This window comes from Lepisma saccharinum, chromosome 11 (assembly GCF_977018435.1).
Source record: "Lepisma saccharinum chromosome 11, izLepSacc3.1, whole genome shotgun sequence".
In the NCBI taxonomy this organism is placed as follows: Eukaryota; Metazoa; Arthropoda; class Insecta; order Zygentoma; family Lepismatidae; genus Lepisma; species Lepisma saccharinum.
In genome coordinates, this window is record NC_139239.1 from 86,022,830 (window position 1) to 86,041,991 (window position 19,162).

The 19,162-nt window shown below is 36.5% G+C and overlaps 1 protein-coding gene across 2 annotated transcripts in view; it reads right to left on the reverse strand.

Moving 5' to 3' along the window:
- LOC145994955 (organic cation transporter protein-like) overlaps positions 1 to 19,162 on the reverse strand; it is a 206,130-nt gene that overhangs the window by 33,389 nt on the left and 153,579 nt on the right. For both annotated transcript variants that reach the window (XM_083131483.1, XM_083131485.1), the window contains exons 6-7: positions 16,684 to 16,852; positions 14,829 to 14,958 (exon numbers count right to left, since the gene is read on the reverse strand). In XM_083131483.1, coding sequence (XP_082987609.1) covers positions 14,829 to 14,958; positions 16,684 to 16,852 — 299 coding nt within the window. The remainder of the gene's footprint in view (positions 1 to 14,828; positions 14,959 to 16,683; positions 16,853 to 19,162) is intronic.

Here is a 19,162-nt window from a genome sequence, read left to right on the forward strand (position 1 = left end):
ATTTGGAATTTATTGCTAACTGCAGCACTTGTGTATTATTTTTATAAGCACCATCAATTTGCAAGACAGGTAGATTCAGAGCAACATAGCAATAATTTATAATTCAAGGCAACGCGTCAATCATGGACATTAATATTTTTATTTCATTAAGGTTGTGTATTTTAGGTAAATTTTCCTTATTTATTTTCAAATTATGACAAATTATGCCAAATATGTAATTAATTTATTTTAATCATATTTTAATCTTGATGAGGCAATTCAATTTAAGTTAATTTTAAGAAAAGGCAATGGGATAAGTTTGGTTTTGTGTGTATGACTTGAATCAATTACACATATCCCCAATAGTTTCCTTTCATTATTATAATTTTCCTCTTAATTAACCTAACCTGTCCATCCGAAATGACGTGGATGAGCAATGCCAAGACCAATCAAGGGCATTTTTATGAAGGACCTCCGCAGAAGCAGTCAACTACCGTGCGGAGAGACTCGTCACCAACAACTTGAAGGAGTCATGCATACATTTTTTGGAATACTACGAGAAGATTACACCTTTCCCAGTAAGGCAGAATTCAACCATGAATTTCCCAGTTCAGTGGACTACAGATTATACATTAATCCACCACACTTTGTGAAGGAACCAGGTGGAATTTCCCTCCACATCGTCTGCAGTTGGGGCAAAACATTTTTTCCCCATCTCCCAAGTTCTACAGGTAATTTATTACACCTTTTACATTGCCCCAAACTAAGTTAAGAAGACAAGTAATACAAAAGAAGAAGAAAACCAAAGAGCTCCATGGCCTAGGGATATAGAGGTGAGACAAGCTGAGAGGTGACTGACTTTGGATTGGAATTGAGAAGGGAGAAGAGAGGTTAGGAGAGCAGTGAAGCAGAAGTGAGACGACGCTCTGGTCAACCGAGAGAGAAGCCAACAGAGGACTTAGTATATTTTTATCCATCGTAATTATCTTCATTTGTCAGATAGACAGGTAACTATCCTAAGACTCAGCCATGATTCAGGTTCAAAGGTACAGAAAACCCAACGAGTGACCATTGTCTTTTCTAGTTTATTAGTTCCTAAATCTTATTTGTACCTTTCGTATTGCCAAGCGTTAACTCGTCATGCCAATGACGAGTGCTCTCATCAGAGGATGAATGATGAATAACTTACATCACCCAGCAATTAATTCTGATCCCATCATTCTTTAGAATGATACGTGAAGGGCTATGGAAAAATGTTCTTTTCCATGATGCATGGGAAACATCCACATAAATACACATGGTATAAGCTTGCATGTGCATGTGTGGGGAAACACTGAAGCACAATTTGAACAACAACTCTGTAATTATTGTTGTAACCAAAACTGCTGCTTGTAGGATATCTGGTTTCTCTGCTTCTCTTCTTCTTTTGTATTACTTATCTTCTTAACTTAGTTTGGGGCAATGTAAAAGGTGTAATAAATTACCTGTAGAACTTGGGAGATGGGGAAAAAATGTTTTGCCCCAACTGCAGACGATAAAGTCGGTTGTTAGATGAGATGTGTGAAAAATGAAATAAATAAATAATTTCCTGTAACAGACCATACCAGATACAAAGCAAGTTGTACTCGTCCCACTGTAAAGGTTAAAGTTGGCATATGAAAGAACCGTTTTTGCCCGTTGTTCAATCGCAAGAGAAGGAGAGAGAGTATTGCACAGTCTTAGGTAGAAAAATGCTACAGTGAAACTAGAGAACGACCCATGGGCCTAATTGATGCAGGCAGCCACATTAATAGGGAACCGCCACACATTGACTAAGAAGGAATATGAAAGAAAACAGAACATTAACCTCTATAATGGAACGATAACAGCTACCTAAACATGCTAGTGGAGGTTCTATAGGGTCTGTATTCTTCTTTCAGACATGCCACCCAAAAGGAAGCAGTGGGACCATGACAACATGAGTCGAGCAATAGCATATTGCAGGAATATAGTAATGGGCTTCCTGAAAGCATCCAAGCTGTACAGTGTACCCCACACAACATTACACAGGTTAGTTCACTCTGATTTGCCGATTACAGATGCTGTTACGCAGAAGCTTGGTAGGAAAGTAGTGCTAGGCACAAGACTTGACGAAGAGTTAGTTAGCTACCTGTTGAACATGAGAAACAATTTTTTGGTCTCACGAGAAGAGATGTGCGGCAGATGGCATACCAGCTGGCTGTACAAAATGGACTGGAACACCGATTTTTGAAGTACTGTGCAGGGAAAGGTTGGTTGAAACTATTTCTAAAGAGGCACAAAGGAATATTGTCTTTCCGAAAACCTACAGCAACATCATATCACCGAACCCTGGGATTCAATAGAGAAAATGTGAACAAATTTTTCAACATGTTAGGAGAAGAGATGTAAAAGAATAACTATGGACCAGACAGAATATTTAACGTTGATGAAACTGGGTTAAGCATAGTGTAGTCGAGAGTTCCCCAGGTGTTGGCCCGTAAAGGTAAATGGCAAGTGGCATCACTTAGTTCAGCTGAAAGGGGAGCACTTGTGACGGTAGTCACATGTATGAGTGCCAGTGTCATTTATGTACCACCCATGACTATCTTCCCTAGGAAATAAATGAATTCTCAACTATTGAGAGGTGCACCCCCAGGAACCATTGCTGCATGTCACCCATTTAGGTGGATTCAGGCACATATTTTCACGGATTGGTTCAGGTATTTCCTCCAATACACGAAGCCCTCTGCGCAATCTCCTGTACTGTTAATATTAGATGGTATTACAGCCATTCTAGAAATCTTGAGGTGTTGCTATTGGCAAGAGAGAATCATGTTTGCATTGTATGCCTTCCTCCACATGCATCACATAAACTTCAACCTTTAGATAGGAGTTTTATGAGTCCACTGAAAGCAAGAAACACTGAAGAAATCCGCCTCTGGATGAGATCAATTCACGCCCCCTAAACAACTTTGATATTGCAGAACTATTTGGTAATGCATACTTAAAAGTTCAAACAGGGGCAATTGCTGTTAATGGATTTAAGGTAACGGGGATTTATCCTCTCAACCCCAACATTTTTGCCGATGAAGAATTCATAAATGCCGAGATGGAGGCTTCTGCTGAAGATTTGACTACAGACATCAACACTTCATCCCAGAAAGCAACGGATGAGGCAGGACCTTCAACTTCGAGGGTAACACCATGGAACATCTCTCCCATTCCCAAAATTGTGAAAAGTGCTGGAAGTCGTGGAAGGAAGGCTGGTTCCTCAGCTGTTCTTACATCTTCCCCATACAAAAACAAATTGGAAATTTCACTAAATAAGGAACCTGCTAAGTCAACAAAGAAGAAACTTCAATTGGCGCAAATGATTAGTCCTACGGAAGTAGAGAAATCTGTGCAGACTCCTCTTGCGGCAGTAAAAAACAAGAAAAAGAAAATGAAGTACGTCAACCAGCAATCATCAGATTCCGAGGAGGAAGATGCTGTTATGAGCATTAGCTCTAATTTTAGCAGTAATGGCGATCACGAACCACAGGACTCTGATGCCATCTGTATGTTCTGTGATGGGAAATTTTCAAATGATGTTCATGGTGAACAGTGGATTATGTGTATGTTGTGTCGTTTGTGGGCCCACGTGGAGTGTGCTGGATCAAAGAAAGAATGCTATGTGTGTGACTTTTGTTAATAGACTAGGAATGAGTTCTATTAGGTCTATGGCAGAGACTATCACAACTTCAAAACACTGACATAGACCATACTGTTTTCTAATATTCGATAACGCAATGTGGTTATGTTTATCAGGTTCTAAAACTGTTTTGTTCACAGAAGTTACAGGTATGCCATATTAGTAACCCTACTTGCCATGTCTGAAATTGTGCAGTGTTTGTATTTTTCGTATATCATGACTAATTGTGTTGTCCGATGTGACTACTATTATCAATAATTACACAACATTCAATACTATAACTATTTATGTACATTGCACACACTTGGAAATAAATCTGACTGACGTATGAACCAAAATGTAAATGGTATGCCATATTTGGCTCCTTTCCTCTATATTATACTGTGTTATATGTATAATAATGTATGCATGTAATGCATGTGTATATAATAATAACACTATTACATTGTAATATAATAATTTGTATTTTTAGGATGAACATGCAAAATAAAGAAAAAGAGAATATTGTGAAAATATCGCACGTTGTGCGAAAATAAAAAAATATCTATGTCAATAAAACATGATGCATTTGTACATCATGCAGCACAGAGTAATAAAAATCATACTATATGCTGGTGATGTGCATGATTGTAAAATTTACATGACAATTGCAAATTTACAATGTATTTTATATAAATCAATCCTTTAAAAAAAGAGCAAAATTTACATAAGAACCTTAATCGGCCTCTGACAAAAGTATGCCATTTTTTAGCTGACACCAAACATGTTAACCATAAGGTCCCAGTAATCTCATATGAGATCACCTGACAAAACAGTGATTCTACTAAATATGTTTCAATAATTATTAATAAACACTCTTTCATGTCCTTTTTCAAGGTCCATGATTTACATGTAATGTAAATAGAATTTAGTGGTCTGTACTAAAGCAATGAATTATAATAGTTGAAAATTCCGTTTTTTTAAGTTACTCTGAATGGTTACCGAAAATTATTGTTATTAATTTTTAATGTAGAATACTGAGGTGAAATGTGCTTCTATTTTATCATCAATAGTTTCAAGTTAGCATAAAATAATTTTGGTCAAGGTAAATAAATAACATCATACCTTTTTCCTTATTAACAAAACAGTGATCTCATATGAGATCACTGGGACTTAGGCATTTGAAAACTAACAAAACTGATAGTTTGTAAATCACATTTCGTTGTTTACATTGAACGATTAGCGACAAAATCCTGCATTGTTGTTTACCAGTAGTTATTGCATTTACTCTTTGTGATTGTTAGAAGAGGTTAGGTGGTGTAGTCGGAAGGGTGTCTGACTGCCATACGAGAGATCCGGGTTCAATTCCCAGTATGGATGATGTAAGGTCGGAATTTTTCTGTCCTTGTATCTGCATAAAGTGGCTCTGGGGCTCACCCAGCATCAAATGAGTGGCTACCTGGGGGTAACCCTGGAGGTAAAGGCAGCTGGAGTGTGGTGCTGATCTCACCAAAAATGGCTGAGATCGAGAATGCATATCCCCTAAATGTGCCTTCATGGCATGGTGCTATATGCATGGGGAACTTTACTTTACCTTACTCCTTGTGATTGTTAGAAGAACAACGTCGTGTTTATCACACATTAAAGCATGTCCAATTGAAGAAACATAGGCTATCCTAAATGATCTTACTGAAAATGAATCAGTTAGTGATACCAAAGTTGTTGTTCTACCGTTAGACAAGTAGATTGCCTTGGTGTTGAAGATGAAGTTGCCGATGATGAGATTGGTCTAATGTAAGTGAGGTACCAAGCTCACTGGAAGTGTTTTATAACAGGAATCATGCTGGTTCATTCAATGATGAAGATGCAATTGCAGGAGATCCAGTTCAATCAAAAAACCTAAGTGACTCTACACAGAGAACTTGAAATGCATCAAAGTGCTACTTCAACACTATAGGTTTGAATATAATGTTGTGCAAGGGAGGAAGAGAAAACGAGTTGGCATCACAATTTGTGCAAAATATATAAGATATAAATAATAATAATAATAATACAAGAAACAAATAAAAAAATAATGCCATATTGATAAACCTCAAAAGTGTTAACAAATCTTTTAAAGTATGTCCCCTCCTATACACATTGAACATGCAGTTCAGGTCTTTCAGGCTGAAATGTCAATACACGATACAATTGCTAAATATTTTGGACAAAACACGCTGAAACAATTTATATAAAGAAAACCTGTGTCATTTGGTTACAAAATGTGGGCACTCTGTGGTTCAAATGAGGATACTGTTGTAACTTTGAATTTTACCAAGGACAAAGAGACTATTGTGATAAAAGTCCTCTTGGACCAACTGTCATGGAATCTCACTTGTGACCTAGCATCGATGAACGAGAAGAACATGAAATCAATTTTGGATGCTCTTTTACAACATTTCCACTTTTAATTTATGGCCTCCCCAATGGCGGAGTGGTAGTGTTGTCGCTTTGTAATCATGGAGTCCTGGGTTCGATACCCAGTGGAGGCTCATAGTGGTTCAGATCCCACATTAAACTGTAGGTCCAATCCCGATTAGCCTTACTGTGCATAAAGTGGACTTAAAAAACACCAAACCAACAACCACTTTTAATTTAGTTACAGGAAATGGTATTTTGAGCAAGTCGTACAGTTAGGGACCTACATAAGACAAGTGTCCAATTATGAATGTTAAGGACATGAAAAATACGAAACGAGCGGATTTTGATTATAGTTTCAACAGGAACAATGGCATTTTGGTTCTTAGGTAGAATGACAACAGTCCAGTTACTAAAATTGTTCTGATAGGTTAGTTAACTTTGTCAACAATATTTGGTATTTTCAGTTTTGCATTATTTTTAGAGTTTCAAATGAAATTGAGGGTTCGGTAGATGAGTAATGGAAATAACCACTTATTTTTGCTTTTATTACTATTGCGAGTATAAAACTTGAATAGAAAGAATATGTTATTATCAACAGGGGTGCCCATCCCCACCCCCCAAGGCATATGATGCGCTCCCCCCAAAAACGAGTAGAACACCTCCTCCCCCTTTATGCCGAATTATTTGCTCAAATTATTTTCTTCAGACATAATTTGCGGAACAGTGTAACACAGACATATTTCAGGAATATGTGTTTACTTTAGGAATTGTTTACAATGTAGACAATTGCATGTATATTGTATATTACTTGACATTGATTGAAATAACATTTTACACAAATGATAATAATTTCTGACGTTTTTGCAGCAAGCTTATTAATAATTTCCTCAATTTGCTCCACTCTTAAAATATCGGACTCACAGGATGGAATTAAGGTAGATATTAACCACTCCTCAGCCATACACGAAATAGTCGGTTTTTAATAGCTCTAATTACACTCATTGTGCGTTCTGCAGAGCAATTTGTCAACTTATTCTATATAATACCTGCAAATTTGGAAAGGTCGAAAACTGGACAACAACACGGTATGGTTTAAGAAATCCATTCTTAACCCATTTCTGTAGATCCATAACTTATTCAGAACCCGTCATGTCAAATGTACCTGAACTTTCGAACTTTCTCAATTCCATCTTCCCCATTGCGATTAACCACAATGTAAGAAAGAGAAGTTAAATAACTCAATATTAATAATATTTTCCATTGCAAAGCTTCAGAAACACTTTACAATCAAACCATGTGAACAGGAAGGTTAGCATAAAAAAACCTTTAAAATAATTACCTGTCATGTTTCTCGTGGCTCATCTCATTAGGCTGATTTTGTTAACCTGGTCCTGAACCTGAACTTGAAGCACTTTCATCAATGGTGTAATTTTGCCAAGGCCCACTTCCAAACTTAACTTCCACAGTTTTGTACTTTATGGGGAGATTATTTTTAGTTTTATATTCATTTTTAAGTTCATAGTGTTTTTCCACTTATCCTGGCGGTGTGGTATTACACGTGTACTCCACACACATGTAGCTATTTGAACTGTCTTTTAAGACTCTTTGGAATGAATGTTTCCCTTTCAATTTACATAGTCAATAAAAGTAAGCTTTAGACAATGAAAACTGACAATTTATCCAGTTAGTTGAAGCACAGGAATACAACAAGCGAACTGTAGCAGTGATTGGGTTCCAAAACTAGGGGAGCAAAGTGCCCAAACTGGGGGGTAGGACAGTTTACTTTCTCTTAGTACATTAGGTTTAGCATAGTGCAGGGGAAAAATTGTCAAAAAGTGGGGGGACAATTCGCCTACGCCCTCCTACCCCAATCTCTGTCACTGCAAGCTAAACAAATGATCCCTGAAATCATCCAACACTATAAGACTGAAGTCTGCAGTATCTGAAGAACACCAGACATTGTTTACTACTGGCCGAGATACCAACAATCAAAAGGTGCATAACATTCGAAAACTTTCATTGCAAGATAGAAAAAGCATAGTTCATTCATGCTTCCTAACATAAACATACAAAACGGCCTTGGCTCATTGACATTTTTAATGTTCTGAACCTTATTTTTAACATTTTATCTGCTTGACTATGTGAACAGCAAACTGATTCTAAAGGCATAAGCAGTGGCGCTTCATTTCAACCCCATCGCCGTGATCATCCACAGGTAGATAAAGAAACTGTACATAATAACCATAACTAAAAATCAATAACAAGTCAATGAAATTAAACGATCCCCCCATTTTTATGTGAAGATATGTAGAAGTGGCAGCTGAACTATAAAATTTTGTCCCCTCCAAAAATTCCCATGATGCAGGCGCATCATGAATCCCCTCTGTGGGCACTCCTGATTATGAATCTAATTTGTCATCTTGATTGATTGATTGATTTGCTTTATTTTACTTAGCTTTTTGTGCCACTTTTGGCTAATTTGCGAAAATGGGTATGAGTGATGATATTGATGAATGAACACTCCCAAACATCCATGCCCAGACCAAGATTCGAACTCGGGACTCCTGGCATCGTAGCACAATGTACTAACCACTCCGACATGGGTGCTGGTAATTTGTCATATCCTTAAAGAATTTGTATTCAGTCTGAAATAAAATGGTGATGTAGTATGTTATATTTTCTATTATTGATTCCTAATTTTTACTCTCGAGGCCCCAGTGATATGAGATCAGCTACCCCCTAAAAAATAGTGCATGGCAAACAAAAAATTTCGATTTAGTCACTCATATTTCATCATCTGAAGTACATATACGAAAATATATACAAATTCAAGAAAAAAAGTACTCTGGGACTTCATGGGTTAAGATTAAACTCAGGTGCGAGTGAAGGTTGAGAGAGAAGTAGGATGTAGAACTTCACTAAATCTAAGAAAAAATTGAATTAATTATTTACTTTACATTAGGAGTTAATATTATAAGCTATATTATGAGTTAATAGTAGCTAACATTACATAAAATATTTATTAATATAGTGAACTTTGGTTATTACATTATTATGAAGTTAAAATCGAGTAATTAAAATACATTTTAAACTATGGCTCATTCCATGCCAAATCAACCGTGGTCTGAACCTTGGCATTTCAGAAATTGATAATTTTGGTACAGTGATAGTACCAGTAAAGCTGACGAAAACTGCCAAATTTCAGATTTTTTTGGGACTTAGTTTTTGAGTTATTGACTTTCAAAAAAGTAAAAATCCCAAAATTTGACAACATATTGAAATCTTTAAACAGCTGTACATCAAAAACTATTTCACCTAGAGAGCTCAAATTGGTGTCATTCTCTTCTACTTTTAATGAGCTTTAATTTGAAATGCAACATGACTGTGGTATTTGAGTTTTGTAATTTTTAAAAAATTTAAAGCTGAGTAGTTAATGTTGAAGTCTTCATATTAGTCTATTTTATAATTTTTGTACTACAAATAACATGAAAATACCTAAAATTTATCACTGTTAATATCAGGTAAGCAAATTGAAAATGTACGGAGGGAAGTCAATAAATAACAGGAATATTATTCTAAACTTCATGGAGATTTATGCACAACGAAAATTAGTGTTTCAGTACTCAAAAAGGTTTCTTAGCAACACGCCATAAAGGTGTTGTGATGATCGAGCGGTATGTTGTACATGCATACAGTAGCATGTACAACATTCTGCTACACTGTTGACTTGTACCATAGAAGAGGAAGGAAGTGTTATTCGTTTTTTGTGGTCAGAGGGAGTGAAACCTTCTGAAAACTACAGCAGGATGAAGGTTCAGTATGGAGACAATTGTTTAAGTCACGGGAGAGTATATGAATGGATGGAAAGATTTAAAGATGGATGATGAATATCAGAGCGGGAGGCCAGTTTGTGCGGCAACTGAGGCAGTGAAACAGCAGATCGATCAGCGAATCTATTAATTTAGTACACTCTCCCCTGACTTAAACAATTGTCTCCGTACTGAACTTTCATTCTGCTGTAGATTTTAGCATAGTGTGCACAGACCCTCTGATTAGGGACGGGGGAGCCTTGATGAAAGTTCATTTGGAGAAAGGGAAATCTCATTTCATCTCTCTCTATGATGAGAATGGAACAGGGGCGTATATAGAGTATGTCCAGAAAATCACTGTATAAAAGAATACAAACTTCCACAGCACCAATGTTCTTTGCTCCCCTCTTTTATTCACCCAATTTACATATGAACATGGTTTCATACAGCACATTCAAAACAACTGCACCTAATTTATTCATTTCCAACAGTGATGGCCAAATATTGGGCGGTCTCTCCCTCACTTTTTTCCCCCTGAACTAGCCACTTAATGAAAAGCTTTGTCTACAATGAAAAATTAAACTGTCTTTTCCCCTCCTGCTTTTGTCACCCAATCGCTGCTACTTATTTCTAATGTAGGGCCAATTTATCTTGCAAACACATAGGTAACAAAACTAATGAATAAACTGTATGCGAGTGTGAATAACAAGAAATTTACTAGAGAACAAAGTTGGATAATTCAATTACATAGGAAATAATGCACCTTCTGTAGTTGCTTGGAACTTTCGTCGGCTTGAAAATACTTAATTATGTAAAGAGCATAATATCGTTTAATAACTGTGATAAGATTCCTCTACATTAAATTCCTAAGCAAGATAATTAGAGGGGACAACTGCCCCCTCTTGCCCCCCCTCCCTGTGAATGCCTATGGATTTCAGAAGGTTTCACTCCCTCTGACCACAAAAACCGAATAACCTTCATTGCTCTTCTATGGTGCAAATCAACAGTGTAGTGGCTATGCTGTATGAGCTACTGCATAGGGGCATACTGCTCGATATGCACCTTTATGGCATGTTGCTAAGGAACCTTTTTGAGTGCCGAATCATAAATTTTCGTTGTGCATAAATCTGCATGAAGTTTAGAATAAGATTCCTGTTATTTAATGACTTCCCCTCGTACATTTTTCAATTTGCTTAGCTGATATTAACAGTGATAAATTTTAGGTATTTTCATGTTATTTGTCCTCCGAAAATTATAATATATACTAATATGAAGACTTCAGCATCAATCACTCAGCATATAGTTGAGGTTTTAACATGGAAGTCAACAAATTTAGCAAATTTAGCACACATTACAATACAAAAAAAATAATTTCCATATGAACCCATTTCCATCCCATTATGAAATTTTGCACACAAATAGTCAACTCTTTTCTTCAAAACATATTCAAATTTTGGGATATTTGCTTTTTTAAAAGTCAATAAATAAAAAATAAGGGCTGAAAAAATTGAAATTTGGCAGTTTTTGTCCTCTTGATAGGTACAATGTATAATCAAAAAATATAAAAAATCTGATCCTTAAGGTTCCAAAATAATTTTTATCGGTTGATTTGATATGGAATGAGCCCTAGAGAAGACTTCCATTCTTCGATGAATTAGATGAATTATTTGTGGTAAGTTGAGGTTCTTACTGTTATATTAGTAACAATTGACAAATCGTTGAAATTAGGTACATCTACTATGAAAGTAGATGGAGAGAGGTAGGAACACAAGGAGATCAGAAGTAGGTCACAGAGAGTCCACGACAAGTTTTGCAAGAGTGTGAATGCTACCAGCATAGAGATTCCAATGCAGGTGTGTCAGAAGTCATCGGACCCAAGTCAGGACCTGTCCAGAGGGACACCTTGAGCCAGCCAGTGGGACTAGTACAAAACCACTCAACCCAGCACCAAGGCTCAACTCAGGAATTGGAGCAGGACGACAGAAGCCTAGAGAAGTATTCCACTCTCGTTAGTGATCACCTCTTTACCCTTATTGATCTCTCCTCATAAGTGGGGCACTTTTGTATTGACATGAATAGACATATTCATTTGGAAATCTTGTCACTATAATTTATTTTACTTCTGACTCATTGCCCACTAGTCAATGGGACCTGCCCTCGAGGACAGAGGGTGAAGTCTAGTAAGGCCCTTTTCAGTCTCCAAGACACCACTCTGGGATGAACAACCTTAGTCCATAACTGTAAGGTTTGAAACATCTCAAATTTGCTTTGCTTCTAATTGCAACAAACAGAAAAGTAAATATTTCCTAACATGATTCCTCAAGTCAACCTCTGTAGTGGAGTAGTTAGAACAGCGATCCCACTATGATCCCAGTGGTCCTGGGTTCAAGTTCCAGCTTGGGCATGGGTGTTCTTTGTGAGGGTGCCTTCATCAATTTCATCATATCATCACTCATCCTCATCATTGCAATTAGCCAAAAGTGACAGAAAAGCGATGTAAAATAACTTATTCTATCAATGAATCAATCAATGATTCTTCCAGTTTATTGTTTTTGTTTAATCTATTTTAAAGGTTGTTTTTGTAGTCTTTAATATCATGTTGTATGTGGCAATGTAAAGCTTTTATAACTGTCCTTTTTGTCTGATAACGAGATCTGTTAAGATGTCGGCTACTCTCAGCTGGTGCTCCAGGTTCCCATTCACAATTTCCTCCCCGATGGCACAGTGGTAGCATCATCGCCTTGTAATCAAGGGGTCCCAGGTTCGATACCGGGTGGAGGCACATAGTGGTTCAGATCCCACTTTAAACTGTAGGTCCAGTTAAAATGGAGTTAAAACAACAAATCAACCAACCAACCTATTCACAATTTCTGTACTCCTGAATATTTCAAGACAGTCAGGTAACTTTTGGCAAGTATATACACAAGCATAACCCAATGGCGTATTCCACCATGCTATCTGGTTTACCATCAGTAAAAATTGTTGTAGTAAACCAGGACAAATTTTCAGAATACACCACTGGATAACTGAACTTTTGATTTTACCACTGAAGTTCTCAGTTTGTATTTGTATTTTTGTTATTTAACGTCATTTCCATGCCACTTTCCTCTGATTGTGACAATGAGGTCGAGTGATAATTTGATGAAGATTGCTTTTCTTGTAGTATCTCTTCATCTATTTCATCCAATCAATACTGATCCTCATGATTAGCCACAAGTGGAAGACAAGTGATGTTAAATAATCAAAATAGAAATGTCTCAAAAATCTAACAGAGCTCAAGAAAACATCTGTACACCGATGACTTTCCTCCTTGAATACTTCTTGAGCATATTTATCATTTACATGATAATTGGCAAATCTGAATATCAGTATAATTCGTATGACTGATTTCCAGATATTTGAATTGACTGCATATCTTGCTAGTGAAGGCATGAGAAAAAATGATGGAGGAGGTGGAGGGAGGGATATTGAGAGGTCATATTTAATACAGAACTAAGTACCATACAAAAAATGCATATATGGTTAACATAGCTGTTGTTGCTGACAAGGGTGAATGCTAATCATCTGATAAGTTGGATATAAATCTAAATGGCTGATATTTGTATCTTGAATATCCAGATATTCAAGCAAGATACTCACTCAATGGATTATCCAGGTACAAATCAACAGCATATCCATAATCTTGAAAATTCTGTATTACACATATACTAATAAGTAGGGACACTGAATTTTCGTGATGCGCGAAATCGCGAAATGTGAAAAAAAAGATGCAATTTTGAACATTCTGCACGTAACTACACCCCAAAGGATGAAATGTGCATGAGTTTTATTCGCGAAGTAATACGAAATGTGTGCTTTTCCACGAAATGAACGCTTTTTTGCGAAATAACCGTGAAATATCATCAAATTAAGTAGAAAAGAAGCAAAAACCGGCAATCGAGGTTGTGCGTGCAAACTGTCTATTTGTAACGAAACGTTTGCCTAAAGTTTCCTACCACTTGCAGCTGAAGAACGTTTTATCTTCGATCACATCAGGAAGACGCTGCAAATTGGGATTTCCCATGCACATAATCTCAGTTCGAAAACTTCACTCCCTGTCAAGCTGCATTCCTTTCTTCCCCCGAATGTCTACTCAACTTCCAGTTTCATTGAACTTGCTAGCTGTAGCAGCGATAAGATTAGTCTGTTCCCGCACATCAAGGGAAACAACGGTGTCATTTGTGTTCAGTCATGAATGAATTTTGTTTATCATCATGTAATTTTCAACATGTGTTTGTGTATGTGCAGTAGTGATTATTTTATTTGTTGGACAGCAAGGATATCCTTTAAATACATACAATGAATAAATCACTTGAGATATGCAATTTAGAAATGAAGTGATTTTGTGTTGATGTTTTCTTTTTGGTTGGACAACTAAGTACTTGTGTATGTGTACAGTATATAAAAATGAAGTAGTTTATAAATTTATAGCTCTTTTGTATGTTGTTTCCTCTCATAATGAAAAAGTGTGTGCAAATTTCTTTTTTTTCCACCGCTGGTATATACCGCTGATCTAACATTTTATCTACCGCTATCCTCAATTTTTATTTACCATAAATTTGTCTCCCTACTAATAAGCTTGAAAGAGACTTATTTATGAACAATTTTATACACATAAAATAAACAATACTGTTGAAAATTCTTGAAATAATGGGGACGTTTAATAGTGTGTAGTTCAGTGTAAGCTGCACTACTGGAAAGGGAGAGCATAGGACAATTTTTTACCAACAAATCAATTATCTCCAATAAATTCTATATTACCACTTGTTATAGGAATAGTTCACAATAAATGATGGAAATTTTCACAAAATTATTTCATGCATTGAACACTATGTTCCTGGGTCAGTATCTAATTCCCTCAACCTCCCTTCCATTTGGCATGACACTTAGGATTTCAGCACACTCTATTATTAGATTTTAAAAAATCTTACATGTTGGAGAAACTTGCTCAGATTCTGTGGAACTGCTCGTTTATTTGCCTTGGCTGCTTTTTGAATTACCTCCAAGAATTCTTCTTCACGGCCCATTGCCAGCAACCATCTTGGCGATTCTGGAACAATCCTGGAAAATAAACAAAATCATTTTGTTACCACAAACTGATGCTCAAAATAGAGATAACACCCAGAGAGAGACACTTGCCACACATGTTAGTTCTCATCTGTTGAGTGCTGGAAATTCAATTTCCTTAAATACTATTTCTGAACTGATATTAGTGAAAACAAAAGTTTGTACAGAAGAAAATCAAGACTCAATGTACCTTCTTAAGTTATCTATAAACTATTCAGCTAAGTTGATTGGTTGATTGAATTGTTGCTTTAACTCCACCTTATGCACAGAAAGGCTAATCAGGACTGGACCTACAGTTTAAAGTGTGATCCGACCACTATGTGCCTCCACTGGGTATCGAACCCAGGACACCTTGATTACAAGGCAAGGATGTTACCACTACGCCATGGGGGAGGCCCTATTCAGCTAAGTGCATATAACTGTGATCACTAGGTAATAAGTCATAAAAGGTGCAGTATTTTCTTGGATAAATTCCAAAACCTGTCTCCTTTGTTGCCTTTAAAAGTATTTTAGTATTACACGACATGAAGAAATGATATGTCATTTCCAAGATATTTTTCTCAGAGGTTTGAATGTTGCCTTTAGTGGAAAAAGAAAAAGAAGAACAGAAGCAGAACAATAATGGGTCCAGGTAAGTTTGAAGTTTTATTCTTGTCTGTTGGCGCTAAGGTCAACAGATCTGAAACAGTTAGCCTTTCACATTGATGATCTTACCCCTCAGTTAACCAACCAATTCAACAAAGAGAAGATGTTTTCTGGTAAGAAATTTTATTATGGATTTCATGAAATGGAACCCACAACTGAGTCTTCAACATGATACAGAATGTGAACCAACATCGCAGACAACATTTTATGAATAACCAGATCAAAAAAATTGGGCATCTCTGTTTCCATTTCAAGATCTCAGGCCTACGGTTGGGTCCAAGAAATTGAAGTTTTGCAAAGTTTCCAATGTGGAGAAATTGTGAAAGAAATGGTGGAACACTACATCAAGGGAATACAATACATGCTCTGGACTCTCTCTCTCTAAAAAAAATGCATTTCAATTTTTGTTATGTGTGCAAACAACAATCACAAGAAGAATACAATTAATTTCTTACAGGTGTTTTCCAGCTTCACGTCGAGAAAACCTTTACTCGTTTTTCATTTTGCAGTTTTCTTTTCTTTTACCGAGTGTCTGATACATAACATTTATTTGCCTTGTTTATGACCAAATAGATGTGAACCAAATAATCTTACTTATAATTTTATATTTGGTGCATTATCATTATCAGGAATGGCCAGATACAGGGCCTACAGGTAACATTAAATTAAATTTATTAAATTTACTGTTAAATTGCTTTAATTTCCAAATGTCAACCATGCGTAGAGAAGGGAGGAAGGAGCATCCATGAGGAGCATGTTCACTAATGTGTTAGTTCAATTTGTTGTATGATGTATACCTGTTATACAAGTTACATGTTGGAGTTCATTTTGAAACTGTACTGTTATAAATCAGTTTGCTGTTGTTTTAACTGATTTTAATTGGGCCAATTCTTTCCTAGTTACTGGCAGAGGATGCACCTCTGGGAAATCAATTATGATAGATTGCATTAATTTATGATACAAATAAACTAAAATATAAATGATATATACATATATATCCTTCAAGTTATTGTCCCATAGATTTCCCCCGCGCCACAGAATACACTGTTTGATATAAATGGCAAGAATCTTTACCACCAGAGGGCGAAGAGCAGTAGTCCTGGCAAGGATATTGCAAGCTGTTGGTAGTTCCATCTCCTGATTGCGTATGCAATTCCAGCAATCGATATGTAGCCAAGCGGGACAGGCATAAGATAAGATACTCCGGAGATAGTTCTCCACTTTCCTCCTACTACCTCCATGCCTATTTAGAAGCAAAGGAAACAAAAAAATAACATTTGATTTTAATCAAGAAAGCAAACACGAAGTAAACAGAATGGTTAATGTTATAAATAACTCAGTAAAATGTTAGGTAAAAATAAGTACTTCAATCAGAAATAAACGATCATAATTATTTTTCATGATAAAATAAGAGAATAATCAAATTAACTAAAGTTTTTGTAATAAATATGTAGTGTATCACACAGTATGCTTAAGTAACTCATAATTCAATCTTCCTATTGAGGCTAATTCAAAAGATGAGTGGTCCCCACAAGACCATCTCAAAAGTTAATGAAATTTGGCACAGAACTGTCAAAAGTTACCAAAATGATAATTTCAAGATCTAAATCGTAACACTTTGATAGTAATAACTCTTAATTTGCACATAAATGCCACTGTTGTCTTGTGAAACAAGCAACCAAGTATCCCTTGGATAAAATATTAACAATACCAGGCTGGAAGTTGTTATGCCTATGAAATTTGCTTGCTTAATTCAACTTAAGACTTTTAAAAAACCTCAGCCTACTACTGTATTTGTGAAATTTGACAAGAAAATCCAATGAGTGTAATTACATTTAATCCCAGATTGCAACTGAACAGCAACTTAGATTCTACACTTACTGCTCAGCAAATCTACTAAGAAATAGCTGTTTGGAGTGCATGTAATTTGGTATTCACTTTTATTTTTGTTTTTACTTAATTAATTCCATTGCTTCAACAATGCGTTTTGGTAATAGCTCTGCTTCTGTTATCAGTTTATCATGCATTGGGTTGGGTATGCAATGGTGGTTAGGTAAGTAAACATACAGTACAATCTCAACTAGAACTCCCACACCACAAAGCTAGGGAAGAAAATAACTAGAAAGATAGTAATGTTTAGTTTGCGATATGGAGCATTCAACAGAAGTTATTTATTAAAACTACTGCATCTTAGCAAACTTAAAATTAATAACAAATCTTTTCACCTTACAATATTCAGATATCTGAATAGCATGTGGCAGGGGTTCCAAAACATTTTCGTTTCATGTCGCCAAAGTCAGAATATAGGCTTATCTAACACTTGCAATGCTCAGTTAGTGTGGTTAGGTCTTTTGCCTTAAGTTAAAAAACAACAACACATATTTCAAATTCAGAAACATTTTACATGTAAAAATACTAACTAAGCACATATTTGGAACAATCACATGATTGACTAACATTGACAACAAGTAAGTGTCATTTCAGTGAAAATATTGGAACATTTCACAGCGCCGCAGCGCACACTTTGGAAACCATTGTCATATGGTATTTTCTTCTTGCTGGACAAATTACTACGCTAATTGTAAAGATGTGAAGGACATGGCAAGGACCCCCTAAATGCTTGCTTATCCCCGCCCCCCCTGCACTGCAGGGTTTTGCAGTTTATATTTTAGGTGGAGGAGGGGGGGGAGGTAATGTTTGCTCAAGCCTTGAAAATAACTGAAGAGATGCTACTATGATTAACATAGTGGAAATGAGAGACATAAGTTTTCCTGGTTTGAAGTAGTGCTGGGTCGTAATTGTCAAAGAGCCGTTCGAAAGAGATGAGACTCTATTGGGAACTGTAAAGCTGGGTTACTCACCTTTAACTCTTTCTGTGACATGTTTTCGCAACGGATGAAAGACTGAGAAACTTCGTAAATACAAACAACCTCGTACGAAGCATTCAAGGTTCTTTCTCTGTGTTCTTCCTTGTTGAAATGTCTTTCGCACGTCAGAACGACCCCAAACCACTGTCTTGTGAAATAGGAAGGTCAGTCGAAAAATTAGTTGTACGGAGGACAGTTCGAAAATACTGTATTTACATGAAAGTACACTATCAGAACTACATTTCTACATAATCACAATGTCTGTTAATAGCGTGACACGACTTTCTCTACATCTTGTTCAAGTAAATCCCGGCCAACTTTGGATAACCATTATTGTGTTGCAGTTTTTAACTTCCTCCTCGGAATGATATCGCCGCTTCAAAGTTATTTCATGGCTCAAAACAGGACGCGAGGTAGTGAGGTAGTCATCCTCAATATCTACACCCCTTCTCGAACAATGCACACCATTTTGCGATCGCCTGGCACGAAATTACTTTATTACTGCACACTTCGATGAATTCCACTAGGATTACACCTTCTTGCCCATAGAAAACGACATAGGCGTAACTCGGAGCTTATCTTCGGGGGTGGGGGTCCAAATTGATCTATGAAAATAATGCATTGCATGTGTGTGTTTGTGTGTGTGTGTGTATGTATGTGTAGGGGGTGCAGTGGCGGCGATTAGA